This window comes from Entelurus aequoreus, linkage group LG25 (assembly GCF_033978785.1).
Source record: "Entelurus aequoreus isolate RoL-2023_Sb linkage group LG25, RoL_Eaeq_v1.1, whole genome shotgun sequence".
Lineage (NCBI taxonomy): Eukaryota > Metazoa > Chordata > Actinopteri > Syngnathiformes > Syngnathidae > Entelurus > Entelurus aequoreus.
Genome location: NC_084755.1, coordinates 29808140 through 29829155, shown reverse-complemented (window position 1 = coordinate 29829155; position 21016 = coordinate 29808140). Strand labels below are relative to the sequence as shown.

The window sequence follows — 21016 nt, the reverse complement described above, 5'->3', positions numbered from 1 at the left end:
ACAAGCTTAATTCTGAGCTGCGGTTTTCCGCCTGGTGCAACTGTTTGACTTGCCTCCATTCAATAGTTACACTATTTTTGGACGGTAAAAGGAGCAGGGGACAAGATTTCCAGGGGTGTCATTTCCGGCAAGCCCCACCAGGGTGCTAGGTGTCCGACAGGGGTCTTCGATGGCGCGTTTATAGTCAGACGATTCGAACTGTCGACCATTCTTGGACGCCCATATCGTAAATATCGGTTTGATGCTATTTGATTATTCCAAGCGTTGTCTGACTTGAAGTGGACCTCACATCTGAAATGTGTAGAGGGATGTTAAAGGGGGATTACCTGCGTCCACATCATTGGGCCAGCCACTGGACTGTGAGCTGCTGCCGGCCGCTGGCGAGCGGCCCGAGTAGAAGACATCGTCCACGGGACTCTCCATCTCGCTGTCGTCGATGGACTTGCGCTTGTTGGAGCTGAGAAGGCAAAGCAGGTTGTTTGACTCTTGAGGGACTTCAAGGGAAACTTGCTCGGGGAGATTTGGAGAAAAATATGAGCTATTACATTCAAGTCGGAGTATTAATTTCCCTTCAATGTGTTGTTTTTGGATTACGTTTCAGCCGTGGGGGACTGGAAGTCATTTGAGAGCAGATTTTGCGGAAGATTGTATCCATGCTAGAAACCACCCACCAGAAACCAGGCACAATCTACGTAATGCGACATTCTTGTATGTGTTTGCACATTCTTATCGACACACATCTGTGAGCAATAAAAGGCCAGAAAGGGTATGTTGTTTTTTTTATGAACGTGTGTGTGACAGCTTGTTTGTGTGGCTTTTGTGCGAGTGTGATGGCGGGATCTGTGTTCCATTAGTATCAAGGCAGATAGGCTGTGAGTGTACCTCCGTGGGAGACTTGCATAAAGCTCCATTTCAGTCCTGCAGCGTATGTCGAGCGGGAGAAGACGACAACGAAGGGGAAAAAAACACCCAAACACCGGACAGAATGACGGATGGATTGGTGGGAAAAATGACAGGAAATGAGAAGGATTAGTGATGAAGGAGCGAGAGGGGAAAGAGAAAGCACAGTTAAAAAGGCAGAACAGGCTCAGCACGAAACGACAGTAGAATTCAGAAGTTAAAGAACTGGGAAAGGGTGAGAATTAGTACATTAGAAGTGCACTTTTAACACCAGAACGCTCAAGGTTTTCTTTTCTTACCCCTGCAATTCCCAGGAGGCAGTCAAAAGGCTGTTTGTTCAAAATTTACCACTCAACGACCGACAATTAGCCATCTTTGTTTTGTAACTGCAGCTATTACATAGGGATGTGGAGGACCACTCCAATGCTCAGATCAGGGGAAGGACTGTGCTTGAATAATTGGAAGATTCTCAATTGAGAGTTCTAATATTAGCTGAAAATATCTCTGATCTGATTAGAAATATGATGTCTTATGTAGTCCATATTCAAGTGCCCTTTTGCAAAACTGCCATTAACGTTTTACTTTAGGTTTTTATTTGATAGTGTTTTTGTTTCTGTAAAATGTAAATATTTTTCTCACAATATTCCTACGATGACAACTTTTTTCAAACTAACTTTTTTGTAAATTAAAAAATGATTATTTTTTTCGGAATATTTTTTTACAGTACTTGAATCATGTAAAATGGAATGATTTGTCTTATAAAATTCAAAATTTTGTCTGTAAATATTCCTACAGTGACAACTTTTTTTCTCACAATATTAATAACTTTTTGTACCCCGCCTGCCGCCCGAATGCAGCTGAGATAGGCTCCAGCACCCCCTGCGATCCCGAAAGGGACAAGCGGTAGAAAATGGATGGATGGATGGATGGGGGAAAAAAATACTTTTTCATAATATATTTGACTTTAATCTTGTAAAATTAAATTATTTTGTCTTGTAAAATAAGTAAAACATTCTCAGAATAGTTCTAAAAAATCTTGTATGATATTTCTTCCTCACAATACTGCAACTTTTTTTTTTTAAATCAGGACTTTTTTCACAATATATTTCACTTTGATCATGTAGAATGGCAAAACTTTTTCTTAGATTTTTTTGTAACTTTTTTCTTAAAATATTTCAACACAATTCTTGTAAGAAAACTTTTTCTCACAATATTGTGTTTTTCTTTAACAAAAATAAATGTTTTAAATATATATATGATTTTGAATACATTTTTTTCTTGTAATTTTTAAACTTTTTTCTTAAAATATTCCAACATAATTCTTGATGACAACTTTTTTTTATCACAATATTAATACATTTTTTATAAAAACAAAAAAAAAAGACTTTTTCATAATATATTTGACTTTAATCTTGTAAAATTATATTATTTTGTCTTGTAAAATAAGTAAAAAAATCTCAGAATAGTTCTAAAAAATCTTGTATGAAATTTTTTCCTCACAATATTGCAATTTTTTTTTTTCAAATCATGACTTTTTTCATAATATATTTTACTTTGATCATGTAAAATGGCATAACCTTTTCTTTAAAAAAAATTAAACCTTTTTCCTAAAATATTTCAACACAATTCCTGTAAGATAACTTTTTTCTCACAATATTGCATTTTTCTTTTAAAAGAATGACTTTTTGTATATATACAGTATATGATTTTCAATGAATTTTTTCTTGCAATTTTTAAACTTTTTTCTTAAAATATTCCAACATAATTCTTGTACAATGACAACTTTTTTTCTCACAATATTAATAACTTTTTTCTAAAACCCAAAAAAGACTTTTTCATAATATATTTGACTTGAATCTTGTAAAATTGCATTATTTTGTCTTGTAAAATAAGTTAAAAAAATTCTCAGAATAGTTCTAAAAAATCTTGTATGAAATTTCTTCCTCACAATATTGCAACTTTTTTTTTTTAAATGATGACTTTTTTCTCAATATATTTTACTTTCATCATGTAAAATGTCATAACTTTTTCTTTAAAAAAATTAAACCTTTGATGATTTCTTGTAATTTTTAAACTTAAACAAAAATAAAATATTCCAACATAATTCTTGCACAATGACAACTTTTTTTCTCACAATATTAATAACTTTTTTCTGAAAACTAAAAAAATTACTTTTTCATAATATATTTCACTTTAATCTTGTAAAATTACATTATTTTGTCTTGTAAAATAAGTAAAAAATTCTCAGAATATTGCTAAAAAATAATGGTATGAACATTTTCCTCACAATATTGCAACTTTTTTTTTTTAATCACGACTATTTTTCACAATATATTTTACTTTGATCATTTAAAATGGCATAACTTTTTCTTAAAAAAGTTTTAACTTTTTTCTTAAGATATTTCAACACAATTCTGTAAGATAACTTTTTTCTCACATTACATTTTTCTAAAAAAAAATAAAAAAAATAAAAATAATTTTTCAATATATATATGATTTTTTTTCTTGCAATATTTCAACGTTTTTCTTAAAATATTCCAACATAATTCTTGTACAATGACAATTTATTTCGCAAAACATTACAAACGATAAAAAAACAAGACTTTCTTTCATAAATTACATCATTTTGTCTTGTAAAATGAACCAAAAAAATTATCTGAGTATTCCTTGTATGACAACTTTTTCTCACAATATGCAACTCTGTATGCAGCAACTGCCTCATTTACACAATGATGGTGACAAAATGGGCGATTCACATCTGGGTTAATCTAGCCATTTGGCTGCCTTTTGGGAGTGCTAGTGTTAGGTGTACATAGTCAATTACCACAACATTAATATATTTAGCTACAATACAAGACTGCAATGAACATATTTTTCTAGCGGTAATGAGCAAACATCTGCCTATGACACGTTTGTTTTAATACAGTACACCAGTGCAAAATGCAAATACTTGTTATTTGTTCTTTCAGGATTTTGTTCAAGAGTGCATGTGTGGGAAAACCTGTACCTGGTGGAGGGTGTGGAGGTGATGGAGCGCCGTCCCAGGGTCACCTGGTTGATGTTGTAGTACCCAGGACTGTCCAGGTCAGCCAGGGAGAAGTTTGGGCCAGTTGCCGTAGCGACTGGGGCTGCATATTGCGAGTACACACACCAGTCACACATGTAAATTACACTGCATATATACTTTGCACAAATTGGTTATATTTCTGCTTTGTTTATTTTATTTTGCCTTCTGCATTGTCTATATTTGTATTGCACAGTCTAGTCTTTCCGTTTTCATTATTATTATTATTATTATTTATAATAATACATTGTAACAGTTTTAATACGTAAAAACTGTACATTTTTGTTATAACATTAATGATCATATCTAATGATCATAATAGTTTATTTGCATTTATATGTATTTATATACTTACATTTCATTACAAAATTGCATTTACTAAGTTACGATAAACAACATAAATATAATAATATTTATTATTCATTATAGCACTTTATTATAATATTATAATATCCTTTATATACATTGCAATTATATTCATATCTACAATTTTTTACTATATTAATATTTTCAAACATTATTCTAAATATAATTTAATTATCTTTCTTTACTCATGATATTTAAAAATTGTATTTAGAAATATAAATACATACATATTTATATTTAATTATAATTGTCAATTAAGTTACAATAAAAACATTATATTCAATATAATAGTTACTATTTATTATAGCACTAAAATCAATATATTACAATATAAACATACATATATTATTTATGTATTATCATCATTTCTATGCAGTGTAATTATTATTTATAGATGTATATTTTACTCAGTTTTTACTATATTAGTAATCATATTTAATAATGATATGGTTATATTTATATTTCTAAATATGTATATTTATTTATTTGCATTTTATTACAATATATATTGAGTTATAATAATAAAACATATATTATAATTCTGATATGTATTATTCATTATAACACTTTATTACAATATATTATTTGTATTATTATAATTGATGTAGTATTATTTACAATATGTTATAATTATATTCATATTTATACACTGCACATTTTATTTAAGCATTAATAATCATATATACTTATATTATTTCTATTTATACGTACATACTATTTTTAAAGTTATAACAATTATTATATTTTATCATAATTATACAAATATTTCTTATCAATTACCATATTCTATTATTATTATATTAAAGTGAATTACATATTTTAAAATGATCATTTATTATAATGCTTTATGTATTGCTTGAATGATATATATTTTACTGTATATTTTATTTTTTGTTCTTATAATGTGTTAGCATTACAGCAATTAATGTGGACAGTAAATTGAAAATATTATTTCATCTGATCTCATTTAATCAGATATAGTATTAGCGCATGAAACAAAGAAGATACTATTTTTCCCTTTGGAATAATTAGAATATGTAAAAACACTACTATTAGGCTGATTATGGATTTTTTTTTTTTAAACCACTTTTTTTTAATAGATAACATTTACACAATGTGTCTTTGCAAGAGCAATAGTCGTATCTAAAAGTTATATCAGTCTATACTACTGTATTTGTTACCGGTCTGCTGATTTTCCATATTGCTCAGTGTAGTATGTTCTAATATAGCAGCAATACTCAATGGTGCTCAGTTCAACAGGACAACAAAGGAAAGGAATAATTCATATCAGGTTCTGGATGAACATGCGATATAAAACCGTAAATCATAATCAATGTCATAAACGTACATTACTCCTCCCTCCTCCTAATTAGTACCAGGCTGCTGTGCTGTACCTAACTCGGTTTTGAACAAAGTGTATGCCGTGTCGTGCGTTACACAAATGATAGGCGCAGGATTGACGAGGGTGAATGATGGCGGTGACTCACTCTGCGACACGCGGACCAGCTCGGCTACGTTCCACACCCCTGAAGTCACAAAGCAGTCCTGGAAACTCAAGTGGCCTGTGTGGGGAAGAAAAAAAAAAAAGTGAGAGAGGGCTGCAAAGCATATGTGCAGAGTTAGATGTGCGTACATTATAGAGTACACGCTCTTTAGTGCACGTGAACACCCGCAGAGAGAAAGCACAGAGAGGGTTGACACGCGGCCGGTGTCATACAGTGCGAACATGTGTTTTCTATAAGATACAGCAGGGTCTTTTGGATTCGACATGTTATTCTTCTCACTTTTGACAGTTCAACACACACAAGCAATTAGGCCAAACGAGAGAGTGCATTCCCCGCAAGCACAGCTGTAAAATGTATGCACTGAGTGCAGATTCTACAGCAGGCCTTGGCAAAATACGGCCCGCGGGCCACATGCGGCCCATTAAGACGATCTACATAATTTTTTTAGACCTTTAAAGGCCTACTGAAACCCACTACTACCGACCACACAGTCTGATAGTTTATATATCAATGATGAAATCTTAACATTGCAACACATGCCAATGTGGCCAGGTTAACTTATAAAGTGCAATTTTGAATTTCCCGCTAAACTTCCGGTTGAAAAACTTCTTTGGATATGACTTATGCGCGTGACGTCACGGATTGTAGCGGACATTTTGGAACACCATTGTGGCCAGCTATTAAGTCGTCTGTTTTCATCGCAAAATTCCACAGTATTCTGGACATCTGTGTTGGTGAATCTTTTGCAATTTGTTTAATGAACAATGAAGACAGCAGAGAAGAAAGCTGTAGGTGGGAAGCGGTGTATTAGCGGCCGGCTGCAGCGACACAAACACGTAGCCGGTGTTTCATTGTTTACATTCCCGAAATATGACAGTCAAGCTTTACCATTGCCTGTGGAGAACTGGGACAACAGAGACTCTTACCAGGAGGACTTTGAGTTGGATACGCGCTACCGTGAGTATGCAGCTGCGGCTTCCAAACATTTGATCGCTTGCCCGTACGTGCGTGCCGCTATGTGCATGTCACGTATGTAACTTTGGGGAAATATATGTGCTGTATAAACTTTGCGGAGGTGAACGGTACTTTGGGCTGTGGGATTGAGTGTGTTGTGCGGGTGTTTGATTTGTATTGGCGGGTTATATGGACAAGAGGAGGGAGGTGTTTGTTATGCAGATTAATTTGTGGCATATTAAGTATAAGCCTGGTTGTGTTGTGGCTAGTAGAGTATATATATGTCTTGTGTTTATTTACTGTTTTAGTCATTCCCAGCTGAATATCAGGTCCCACCCGCCTCTCACAGCATCTTCCCAATCTGAATTGCTTCCACTGCCCTCTAGTCCTTCACTTTCCTCATCCACAAATCTTTCATCCTCGCTCAAATTAATGGGGTAATCGTCGCTTTCTCGGTCCGAATCGCTCTCGCTGCTGGTGGCCATGATTGTAAACAATGTGCAGATGTGAGGAGCTCCACAACCTGTGACGTCACGCTACTTCCGGTACAGGCAAGGGTTTTTTATCAGCGAGCAAAAGTTGCGAACTTTATCGTCGATGTTCTCTACTAAATCCTTTCAATAAAAATATGGCAATATCGCGAAATGATCAAGAATGACACATAGAATGGACCTGCTATCCCCGTTTAAATAAGAAAATCTCATTTCAGTAGGCCTTTAACATCCGAACTGTCGCCGGCATTATGATGTGCAGTGCTGTTTTTAAATGACCGTAAGTCTTGAACTATAGAAAAAAATTCAATGGTTGAAATCTGCGCTTTTGAGTGTTAAAGGAGTTATTACGGTAATCTATGTCACAGCAGCTCAGACCAGGAACAAAGCAGAGTAGGCGGGGTTTGTTTTCAGAGCAGCCAGCCCCAAACGCGTGTGTCAGGAACAGATGCGGAAGCAAAATTTTACAACAAATATCTTCATAAAAGTGATAACATATCATATTTATTACCCTTTGCATTCATATTTTGCTGTTTGTTACATTTGTGTTGTGTTTTGCTTGATTGTAAAAGATACACAACTATGGAGGAGCTGGTCTGAGAAGTACAAGAGGAGCGATGTTCATATGTTGTTAATATTCAGTGTTTTATTGTTCATAGTTAATATTGTAAATCCCACTATCTTTATTTTCATGTACATTTTGGGTGTCCCATTCAGTAAAAAACTATAACATTCCATTCCGTTTTTTTGAGGTGGTCTGTTTTTAGAATTCTTTCGGACATTGTGACTTTTGGTATTAATATTCCTGAAAAAAAGGGACCCAAATACACGTACCGTACAGCAGATTTTTACAGCTAAATGTGTATTAGGGTTGTACGGTATACCGGTATTAGTATTGTACCGCGATACTAATGAATCATATTCGGTACTATACCGCCTCTGAAAAGTACCGGTCCGTAAAATGTAAACAAACGCCATTGGTGGATGTACACCTAACAGCCACTGTAAAGATACCAAGTACAGGAACGTATCTAGTCGATACTACTATGATTACGTCAATATTTTTTGGTATCACAACATCTTCTTTCGTTTTTTCTAAATGTATATTATGTTTGTAAACTCAAGAAATACGTCCCTGGACACATGAGGACTTTGAATATGACCAATGTATGATCCTGTAACTACTTGGTATCGGATTGATACCCAAATTTGTGGTATCATCCAAAACTAATGTAAAGTATCAAACAACAGAAAAATAAGTGATTGTTATATTTTAACAGAAGTGTAGATAGAACATGTTAAAAGAGAAAGTAAGCAGATGTTAACAGTAAATGAACAAGTAGATTAATAATTAATTTTCTACCACTTGTCCTTAAAGGCCTACTGAAACCCACTACTACCGACCACGCAGTCTGATAGTTTATATATCAATGATGAAATCTTAACATTATAACACATGCCAATACGGCCGGGTTAACTTATAAAGTGACATTTTAAATTTGCCGCTAAACTTCCGGTTCGAAACGCCTCTGAGGATGACGTATGCGTGTGACGTAGCCCGGCGAACACGGGTATGCCTTCCACATTGAAGCCGATACGAAAAAGCTCTGTTTTCATTTCATAATTCCACAGTATTCTGGACATCTGTGTTCGTGAATCTGTTTCAATCATGTTCATTGCATTATGGAGAAGGAAGCCGAGCAAGCAAAGAAGAAAGTTGTCGGTGCGAAATGGACGTATTTTTCGAACGTAGTCAGCCACAACAGTACACAGCCGGCGCTTCTTTGTTTACATTCCCGAAAGATGCAGTCAAGATGGAAGAACTCGGATAACAGAGACTCTAACCAGGAGGACTTTTGATTTGGATACACAGACGCCTGTAGAGAACTGGGACAACACAGACTCTTACCAGGATTACTTTGATTTGGATGACAAAGACGCAGACGTGCTACTGTGAGTATGCAGCTTTGGCTTTTTTTTGCGTATGTACGTAACTTTTTTAAAATATATAAGCTTTATGAACCTTGGGTTAGGTGAACGGTCTTTTGGGCTGAGTGATTGTGTGTGTTGATCATGTGTTTGAATTGTATTGGCGTGTTCTATGGAGCTAGGAGCTAGCAGAGGAGCTAGGAGCTAGCATAACACGTACCGTACCGTACGTGCGCGTCACGTACGTAACTTTTTAAAAATATATAAGCTTTATGAACCTTGGGTTAGGTGAACGGTCTTTTGGGCTGAGTGATTGTGTGTGTTGATCAGGTGTTTGAATTGTATTGGCGTGTTCTATGGAGCTAGGAGCTAGCAGAGGAGCTAGGAGCTAGCATAACAAACACGCAGGTGTTATTATGCAGGATTAATTTGTGGCATATTAAATATAAGCCTGGTTGTGTTGTGGCTAATAGAGTATATATATGTCTTGTGTTTATTTACTGTTGTAGTCATTCCCAGCTGAATATCAGGTCACCCCCGCCTCTCACAGCATCTTCCCTATCTGAATAGCTTCAACTCCCCACTAGTCCTTCACTTGCACTTTACTCATCCACAAATCTTTCATCCTCGCTCAAATTAATGGGGAAATTGTCGCTTTCTCGGTCCGAATCTCTCTCACTTCATGCGGCCATCATTGTAAACAATAGGGAACTTTGCGTATATGTTCAACTGACTACGTCACGCTACTTCCGGTAGGTGCAAGCCTTTTTTTTATCAGATACCAAAAGTTGCAATCTTTATCGTCGTTGTTCTATACTAAATCCTTTCAGCAAAAATATGGCAATATCGCGAAATGATCAAGTATGACACATAGAATGGATCTGCTATCCCCGTTTAAATAAAAAAAATTCATTTCAGTAGGCCTTTAATAATGTTGACAAAATAATAGAATGGAAAATGACACAATATGTTACTGCATACGTCAGCAGACTAATTACGAGCCTTTGTTTGTTTACTTACTACTAAAAGACACGTTGTCTTGTATGTTCACTATTTTATTTAAGGATAAACTTGCAATAAGAAACATATGTTTAATGTACCGTAAGACTTTTTGTTAAAATAAAGCCAATAATGCAATTTTTTGTGGTCCCCCTTATTTAGAAAAGTACCGAAAAGTATCGAAATCATTTTGGTACCGGTACCAAAATATTGGTATCGGGACAACACTAATGTGTATATATAATTTATACACACATACACCTTGGCGCAATGTGGTCCCCTGAGTCAAAATATTTGCCCAGCTCTGTCCTACAGTATGGATTTGTGTGTGCCATAAGTATTATCTCTCTTTATCATTTTCACAGTATGTGCTTGCTGTAAGAGTCACTCAACCAAGACACATCTATTTGCAACAGGTACACATTAGGCCAGGGATTCTTTAAACCGGTGTTTCTTAACCATATGGCCAAGGTCCTTTGTTGGGCCGCGAGTGCACCCTACAGGGGCGCATAAAAGTATCTGTTCTTCAGCTTGATTCGTATCAGTCAGTTGTAAAACACTTTTGAAAATGTCAATCAAACAGGGGAAGTCTGGAACTAAAGTCATAGAGAACTTCCTTCAGCGCAAACATTATGACTAAAGTGGTGAAGCTGTATTTTAATTTGCACTTTAATTTTAATGACGTTTATTCAAGAAATAACATATTTTATTATTTATTATTCATTTAGTTAGAATGTAATTATTTTAGTACTTCACTGTATTTCACAGCAGTTTTATGGCTCTCTTCCTTTGCAGTAAATTTGATGTATAATCATTTTCGTAATCAGCCTGACCTTAGCCTTGATTATCATCTTTGTGATTAACACATGCTTTCATATCATTTGACAAGGTTTATCCTGTTGAACTGTAAATAGGTTAGATATTATTATTGAATAGGATTAAAATCAAGAGTAAGATTAATAATTCAGTATTAATGAGTAGGTCCCGGGCCCCTCGGTAGTGGAAAAGTTGGGCCTTGAGGTCAAAAAGGTTCAGGACCCCTGCGATAAAGTGTGAGGCAGCCCTACAGAGCACTTCAGGACAGAGATGGGAACCCTACAGACCCGCAAGACCACAAGGTGGCGACAAAAACGACTCAGAGGGCCTGATCTAATATACCAAATAACAAGTGCTAAATAGCGCGTGCAAACTATAAAATTGTGGACCTGATCTGCTAAGGGAGTGGGTGTTCTAAAACACGTGCAAACTTGATAGCAAACGCAAAGCTGATCGACTAAACGTGTGCAAAGTGGATTGCGTCTCTAAAGTGAGCAAAATAAGGCGTGTAGTCCATTCTGCGTCTCTGTCTTCAATAATATGCAAAAATATTTGCTGATCATCAAAACGCCCACAATACCGGGAAGGGGAAATGCAAATATATTTATTCAGCACGCGCAATGTGATTTAACAACACTCATCACCGTTTTGCGAGCGCTAGTTAGGGTTTTATGTAGCACGTGTCAGAAAGATGTGCAAACTGACAGATCGAGAATCCCCCGTCCTGCGTGTGTGGTTCACCATTTTGGACGATCAAAAATAAAAAAAATGTAGACATATCGTCTATCATAGGGGTGTCAAACGTACGGTTTTATGAGTTTGCTTAGTATAAAAATTAACCTGAAATTTTTGAATGAAAGAAAACGCTGTTCTAAATGTGTCCACTAGATGTCGCAATAACAATTCTTTGTATCTGTGTAGATCAGTCTTTTTCAACCACTGTGCCGTGGCACACCAGTGTGCCGTGAGATACAGCCTAGTGTGCCGTGGGAGATTTAGATACAGTCTCACCTATTTGGGTTAAAAATATATTTTGCAAACCAGTAATTATAGTCTGCAAATAATGTGCCGTTGTTGAGTGTCGGCGCTGTCTAGAGCTCGGCAGAGTAACCGTGTAATACTCTTCCTTATCAGTAGGTGGCAGCAGGTAGCTAATTGCTTTGTAGATGTCGGAAACAGCTGGAGGCAGCGTGCAGGTAAAAAGGTGTTTAATGCTTAAACCAAAAATAAACAAAAGGTGAGTGCCTCTAAGAAAAGGCATTGAAGCTTAGGGAAGGCTATGCAGAACGAAACTAAAACTGAACTGGCTTCAAAGTAAACAAAAACAGAATGCTGGACGACAGCAAAGACTTACTGTGGAGCAAAGACGGCGTCCACAATGTACATCCGTACATGACATGACAATCAACAATGTCCCCACAAAGAAGGATAAAAACAACTGAAATATTCTTGATTGCTAAAACAAAGCAGATGCGGGAAATATCGCTCAAAGGAAGACATGAAACTGCTACAGGGAAATACCAAAAAAAGAGAAAAAGCCACCAAAATAGGAGCGCAAGACAAGAACTAAAACACTACACACGGTAAAACAGCAAAAAACTCCAAATAAGTCAGGGTGTGATGTGACAGGTAGTGACAGTACACCTACTTTGAGACAAGAGCTACATTGATGGATGGTTGGTTATGCTTTAAAGTAATTTCCAACAATTGCAACAACGATTTTTTACTGTCAACTTAGTTTCGTTTTTTAATGATTTCTGCTGCTGGTGTGCCTCCGCATTTTTTCAATGAAAAAAATGCGCCTTGGCTCAAAAAAGGTTGAAAAACACTGGTGTAGATGATGCTACATATGTAAAAAAAAAAAAAAAACACATGATGTTAATGCACCATTTGAGAAAAATGAGCAAACTACATACAAACACCCTTTAATTTGATTTTGATATTATTTTTTTTATCTTGATAAATTGAAAATTAACACCAATGAGTTGACTGATGAACATTATCACATCATTTATTCAGAAAGTATAAATAACGACAAATAAAGATAGAATACTATTAACCACAACATATAAGTGTAAAAAACAACAACAACATTATGATTTGTACATTTTCAGAATGTGTTTGTTCTATTTTTAAACAAAGAAAAACAATCTGAAGTTGTCTTTATTTTTAAGTTATCGTGCCGTGATTTTACCAGTCCGATCCACTTGGGAGTAGATTTTTCTCCATGTGGCCCCCGATCTAAAATGAGTTTGACATCCCTGGTCTATTCAGCAATTTCCTTTTAAAATTTTATTGCTTCTGGATGACTTAGGGGCTGATTAAAATCAATTCGATTGATGCGTTTTGGTGTCTGCTGGTGTTTTTTTCTTCATTTTGCTAAAAAACTTTCTCAGTTATATAATCCATTGTCAAAGTATCGAATAGGGACTCAGAATCGGATCGGATCTGTGGCCAAAAAATCAAATCGGGAACAAAGGTTAAAAATGTTGATCGGGACATCCCCATTAAACACAATAACTAAATGAAATGTTGGTGTAATATGACTGAAAAGGTTTTATAGCAATTAACTGAAGCAAACAGAAAAACAAATTTTTATAAAACTCAACTTATTAAATTTAGAATTTGCTGCTATTGTTGTAAATCAGATGATGTATTAAATTTGTGGTATTAAATGCTATTTTTTTTTTTTTTAAACAAAAAGTGTCTGGTGCACAATAACTAAACAAAAGCAAAAACTACTATTGGCTTCAATTCAAATCATTTTGGTTTTGCCCTGAAAGCCTTGCTGTATCCAGAGACTTATGCCCTGAGTTTGTAAACAATAACAAAAACAACTCCAAAAATTATTTTGTTATGATAAGAGCAAGAAAAATATTGATCCATTCACTTTCATATACTAGGTATCAACTTTACTTTTAAGCTTTAGGGTTTAGCTTCTTGTGTCGTCCTGCTTTTTGTGTGCGTGTAGCGTCCTTAACTATTGATTTTCATCTAGTCATCCAGTGATAATAATACTTGGAAGAAACTTTGTTTATTTTCTACAGCAGGGGTGGGCAATTAATTTTTACCGGGGGCCGCATGAGCAACCCGAGCACTGCTGGAGGGCCACATCGACAATATTTCAATTAAATGTTGCTCAATATTATTTTTGATATATACCGTAAGATAAATAATAATAATAATAATAATAATAATTAATAATAATAGTAATACTTCAACATAGTGTGTGTAACAGCATTCCATGACTAATATAAATAAATTAACATTAATAATAAATGACAGTAAAATAAGCACACGTATGACTGAGGAGTCATAGTGTAACTTTGTGTGGTGTTTGAGTTGTCCGACTTTTTGTGTGGCCATAAACGCACCAGTGGTTTAGTGCTATGCGTGTTGGTGACAGATGACAAGTTGGTTTTGGCCTGGTTTGTACGGCAGAAAATGACTAGTTTTTCGAGATAGAATTGTTTTACTCATGTTTTTGGTGTGGTTATGTCCGAATATAAACAGTTTAGATCAATAAAGTGATCGATATAATTCCTGTCCTCGAAGCATCTCGATGACGTTACAATAATTGAACGGTGTTGACGAACACCGTTAGGGCCGCTTGTTGTCACTGTCACTCAGAGTTGCATTGCAAAATTACATAGAATAAATATGTTTATTTTGTTTAGAATTCAGATGGGATTTGATTAGGTGCGCGGCATATATTTTCTGCGCGCAGCGGACACTTGAGCAGTGCGCAATTGCGCAGGCACGCACCTTAGAGGGAACGTTTCTTGGCAGTCCATGTCTTGTTGAAAACACGCCATTCTTCATCAACTTTTTTCTTTTTAGCGTCTCGGGTGTAAACCGTGCATCACTTGTCGCTGCATGTGCACCTTCACTCGCAGGTTACACACGGACACACGCCCATAAATAATACTTTTCAAAATAAAAGCAGCACAGTTGTATTGTGCGCACGACATAGATGTTTTTTCAACTTTATTTTGTGATTGCAGCTCACAATCACGCACATGCATACGTCCACACGGAAGTAATACAAATAACGATTTTCAAAACAAAAGCAGCACCGTTGTATTGCACACTCGACATAGATACTTTTTAAAATTTATTTTGTAATTTATAATTGGCCTCACGTGGGCCGGACAGGGACGCACAAAGGGCCGGATGCGGCCCGCGGGCCGCAGAATGCCCAGGTCTGTTCTACAGGATTAGTGTCTTAGAACACTGCAAAAAGTCAGTGTTCAAAAACAAGAAAAAAAATACAAAAATCACGGGTATTTTATTTGAACTAAGCAAAATTATCTGCCAATAGAACAAGAAAATTTGGCTTGTCAAGACTTTCCAAAACAAGTAAAATTAGCTAACCTCAATGAACCCAAAAATACCTTAAAATAAGTATATTCTCACTAATAACAACTGTACTACTATATGAGTACGTATTTTCTATTGTTTCATTGAAAATAAAACAGCAAAGTCCATTTAGCTGTCATCTGTTTTAACATGAGACACAATTGTGTCAAAGTCATGATTTTTTTTTTTTACATGCTTGAAATAAGAAATTATTACTTTAAAAAGGTAGTTTAATACGAGAGTGTTGATGACACAGCTTTGCAACAGTTGATATTCTAGTTTCAAGTATGTTTTACTCAATATAGGTCATCAAATCTCAGCAACAAGCTGTAATATATATTTAGGACCAAAACCCTTAAAACAAGTAAAACACTAACATAAAATCTGCTTCGTGAGAAGAATTATCTTATCAGACAGAAAATAAGCAAATATCACCCTTATTTGAGATATTTAATCTTACTTAGATTTCAGTTTTTGCAGTGAAGCGGCTTCGCACTGTGAATAGGCAACGCGTTCGTCGCAATTCGCTCTCCAATTCGAGCCGGTGTTTTGGCAAGACACGCGCCCTCCTGGAATTCATGCGACTCCCGTGTGGGTAACGAGGAATATGGACATGTATTGTGTCTTCCTGTGCCGGTGGAGCTAACACGGTGGTCCGCACGTACTGTAAGACGCATTCTATCTATACGTACATCCTACATCCCCCCTCCCCCCGTTCGCCATCTCGGTCGCTCCGCTCACTCGAGCACTGTCCGGGTTAACCACGGCGGCGACAGCCCATGAGGTCAGTGCTCAGCTAGGCAGCAGCCATGTGGTTCCCATCTTCGAGTAACGTCAGTGTGATTTATGAGCGGCCCACCGCAATCCCCACACACTGCAGTACCATCAGCTCCCCTTACCATAATAAACCAAGCCCGACTCTGCCGGGACACACTTGCTCACAGAGTACACAGTGTGTCCAGTAAGTGTGTTGGTACTGTATCGAGATGCGGACACAGCCCTTTTAAAGCCGTTCACGCAAGCACGCGGGCACTAGGGTTGTCCCGATACCAATATTTTGGTACCGGTACCTGTACCAAAATGTATTTCGATACTTTTCTAAATAAAGGGGACCACAAAAAATTGCATTATTGGCTTTATATTAACAAAAAATCTTACGGTACATTAAACATATGTTTCTTATTGCAAGTTTGTCCTTAAGTAAAATAGTGAACATTAGAGACAACTTGTCTTGGTAGAAAATGAATTATTAATCTACTTGTTCATTTACTGTTAATATCTGCTTACTTTCTTTTTTAACATGTTTATCTACACTTCTGTTAAAATGTAATAATCACTTATTCTTCTGTTGTTTGGATACTTTACATTAGGTTTGGATGACACCACAAATTTGGGTATCGATCCGATACCAAGTAGTTACAGGATCATACATTGGTCATTTAAGTCCTCTTGTGTCCAGGGATGTATTTCCTGAGTTTATAAACATAATATCCATCCATCCATTTTCTACCGCTTGTCTGATAAGATAATTCTTCTCACTAAACAGATTTTATGTTAGAGTGTTTTACTTGTTTTAAGTGTTTTGGTCCTAAATGATCTCAGTAAGATATTACAGCTTGTTGCTGAGATTTTTTTTTACCTATATTGAGTAAAACATGCTTGAAACTAGAATATCAACTGTTGCAAAGCTGTGTCATCAACACTCACAAGTATAAAACTGCTTTTTTAAAGTAATCATTTCTTACTGGGACGGCGTGGCGAAGTTGGTAGAGTGGCCGTGCCAGCAATCGGAGGGTTGCTGGTTACTGGGGTTCAATCCCCACCTTCTACCATCCTAGTCACGTCCGTTGTGTCCTTGGGCAAGACACTTCACCCTTGCTCCTGATGGCTGCTGGTTAGCGCCTTGCATGGCAGCTCCCGCCATCAGTGTGTGAATGTGTGAATGTGGAAATAGTGTCAAAGCGCTTTGAGTACCTTGAAGGTAGAAAAGCGCTATACAAGTATAACCCATTTATTTATCATTTACTTCAAGCATGAAAAAAAAATCATGATGCCGAGCGCATATCATTATGTCAAGATAATGGCACTAGCATTTACTTAATTTAAGAATATTTTTCAACATATTGAGCAAAAAGGTCTCTTTTTTTTTTCTCTACCAAGAAAAGTGCACTTGTTATTAGTGAGAATATACTTATTTTAAGGTATTTTTGGGTTCATTGAGGTTAGCTAATTTTACTTGTTTTGGAAAGTCTTGACAAGCCCAATTTTCTTGTTCTATTGGCAGATAATTTTGCTTAGTTCAAGTAAAATACCCCTCATTTTTGTATTTTTTTTTCGTGTTTTTGAACACTGACTTTTTGCAGTGTGGACAAGTCGCCACCTCATCACAGGGCCAACACAGATAGACAGACAACATTCACACTCACATTCACACACTCGGGCCAATTTAATATAAATAAATAAAAAAGGGAAAAAGATTTTGTGATGCTAAAAAATATCGAAGTAACCATAGTAGTGTCGACTAGATACGCTCCTGTACTTGGTATCATTACAGTGGATGTCAGGTGTAGATCCACCCATGGTGTTTGTTTACATTGTGACGCCGGTGAGCTACGGTGTGTAGTGAAGCATGTTTAGATATTCCTCGTCCTGCAGGGATGATACTTGTAAGAAACTTACTTTATTTGTTACCATTGAGGCGAGGATTAGTGATTGAGAAGTAGTTAAAACACTGCAGACTGCGGCTAGATGTTAGCCGCTAGCAAGCCATGTCTAAAGCACCTCTTCCTGAGGGCGTATCAGTGTTATAACTTCACCTTTATCTTTAGTTTTTAAGCCAAAATGCGTCTGTTCTCCCTTTTCTGTCTACACACGGTGTCTGCTTGTAAGTACTCTGTGATTGTGCGCTGCCGAACATGCTCCTTTGCTCGTAAAACCAGCAATGTCATGACGTGAAGACGACGTGCCCGTTAAAAAAAAAAGGGGGGCCGGGGGGACCGGTACTTTGTAGAGGCGGTATAGTACCAAATATGATTCATTAGTATCGCTGTACTATACTAGTACCGGTATACCGTACATACCTAGCGGACACTGTATGGCAGATGAGTGAATGCAAACTTACCGTTCGGCGGGGGCTTGACGTCCGTCTCTCCTTGCTGGTTAGAGTTGTCTGATTGTCCCGATTGTTCTGAAACAAACACACAAGTGAAGGAATGGAGGTTAGAGATGTGGGATCTGAACCGAGGATGTCGTTGGGGCTTGTGCAGCCCTTTGAGACACTTGTGATTTAGGGCTATATAAATAAACATTGATTGATAGAGATGTGCACAACATGTTAGAAACACGATACTGTCAGAAACAGGTCTTCAGAAAAAAAGTAATATGTACAGTATTTTCCGGACTGTAAGAAGCTACTTTTCCTGATATCGTCTGAGAGAAAGAGGGGCGGTTAATCGTTTTGCAATGCAATCCGCTGAAAACGATGGAAAGCGCCACTCTACATAGTAACTGATGCTGAGGTCGAAGATGGAGTCGCCACAAAACACATTTTAAGGTATTCAACACTCTACTGCCGTGTGGCGGCTCAAGTGGAATGTGCACCCTCGAATGTGTCACGTTCCATGCGTCGGGTAAACCGTGACGAATGGGGCCATAAGAATCTCCTTCTACTGTATATATTTATGTTTTAATGATGGTAATATTATCATTTTGCACTAATAATTAATTATTGGACAAATTGTTTTAGTACAAAACATGTATCAAATACATTCAAGTTTAAATAAAAAAGTATGGAAATAGTATAATAATAATAATAATAGATTTTATTTGTAAAAAGCACTTTACATTGAGTAAACAACCTGAAAGTGCTACAGTGTATTAAAAAGAATAAAAATAAAAAGTAAATAAAAAATAAATACAAATAAAAACTAGAACAGCCAAATACCTATAACTAGTATGCATATATCTTAAAAAAGGCTTTTTTTTAAAAGAAGGGTTTTTAAGTCTTTTTTAAAAGCATCCACAGTCTGTGGTGCCCTCAGGTGGTCAGGGAGAGCGTTCCACAGACTGGGAGCGGCGGAGCAGAAAGCCCGGTCTCCCATTGTTCGTAGCTTTGTCCTCGGAGGTTGGAGGAGGTTAGCCTGTCCGGAGCGGAGGTGTCGTGTGGAGGATTTGGGGGTGAGTAGTTCTTTGAGGTAGAGGGGGGCATTTCCATGGAGGCACTGGTGGGTTAGTAGGGAGACTTTGAATTCAATCCTCAGTGGAACAGGAAGCCAGTGAAGGGATTTAAGAATTGGTGTGATATGGTCGTATTTCCGCACTCTCATCAGGATCCTAGCAGCACTATTGTGTATATATTGCAGCTTCTGGATGTTCTTGCTGGGGATCCATACAAGAAGTGTGTTGCAGTAGTCTATCCTGGTATAGTATCATTTAGATTAATCTCACTTTTGAATTTGGATTAATCATGACTATTTACCGCTTATAACTTGACTGCTCAATTTAGATGACCTTATATAAATACCCCAATATTTGGACACTACTGCGATATTATTGTCAGAAAGCCGTACAGGGACACGTTTTAATGTTTTAATTGAATGCACATCATTTATTTGTTCAAAAACTTTTATATAAAGTCCAATCAGGAGGTTTTCTGAAGTGAAATTTGTGAGCAAGCACACCAGTCGGAGTCTCCTCACTCATCTTGACATGCATTGACCTGCCCACTGCTCCAACAACAACACACCTTTCAGGTAACAAGCCATAGTTAAGTAAAGGTGCATGTGCGTCCAAAATAATTTGTGTGATTAATCTGCGGATATACATCAATAAAGAAATATAAATCTGGTAGATTTATTTTTTTTGAACACAAGTATGCTGTTATTTTTCTACTGTTTATTCTGCTAGTCACGGTTTTATAATGTGTCCTGTGCAGCCGGTTGGTCAACGTAAGTTGTTGTAATGTGCTGTATAAATAAAGCTTGACTTGACAACCCTAATAAAAATTGTTTCACATAAATAGAAAAGTGTGACATAAATTTGTAATGGGGAAGTGGGGTGGAGCCTTCCAATAAAATTCTGCTTAGTGCCCCGATTTAGCCTGCAGCAGCCCTGCTGCTATTAGTGTCAGTCCTGTTACTCAAACGAGTCATCTTCGACTAAGGAACCCGGTACAAAAAGGAAATAAAGTTGCCTGAGATAGACCAATGCACATTTTGAGTAGTTCAATACATGTAATATCTGATTTAGGATTTTTTAAATAATGTAGTTTGTTGTGTAGTAATGTCTGTGGATAGTTGATGAAACCTACTTGGATGAGAGGCAAAACGTCTTCTAAGACAAACCAAACAAATATACATGTATATTAATATATATGTATATATATATAAACATATACATATACATGTATATATATACATTAAAACAATCTTTTATCTATTAAGAATCATTACAAATAAGCGATTAATTCGAAAAAGATTCACAGTGAGCTACATATGTATATATATATATATATATATATATATATATATATATATATATATATATATATATATATATATATATATATATATATATATATATATATATATATGTCTTAATTAGATTATCCAAAAAATAGTGCTCGATACCGTGGT

General features: G+C 36.2%; 1 protein-coding gene across 6 annotated transcripts in view; it reads right to left on the bottom strand.

Moving 5' to 3' along the window:
* The window catches only part of nfixb (nuclear factor I/Xb), a 511053-nt gene that overhangs the window by 76162 nt on the left and 413875 nt on the right, over positions 1–21016 (bottom strand). For 3 of the 6 annotated variants that reach the window (XM_062037120.1, XM_062037122.1, XM_062037123.1), the window contains 5 exons: positions 18505–18570; positions 5818–5892; positions 3908–4028; positions 883–918; positions 327–457 (listed from right to left, as the gene is read on the bottom strand). In XM_062037120.1, the coding sequence (XP_061893104.1) occupies positions 327–457; positions 883–918; positions 3908–4028; positions 5818–5892; positions 18505–18570 (429 nt within the window). The remainder of the gene's footprint in view (positions 1–326; positions 458–882; positions 919–3907; positions 4029–5817; positions 5893–18504; positions 18571–21016) is intronic. The other 3 variants (XM_062037119.1, XM_062037121.1, XM_062037126.1) reach the window with 1 other exon arrangement.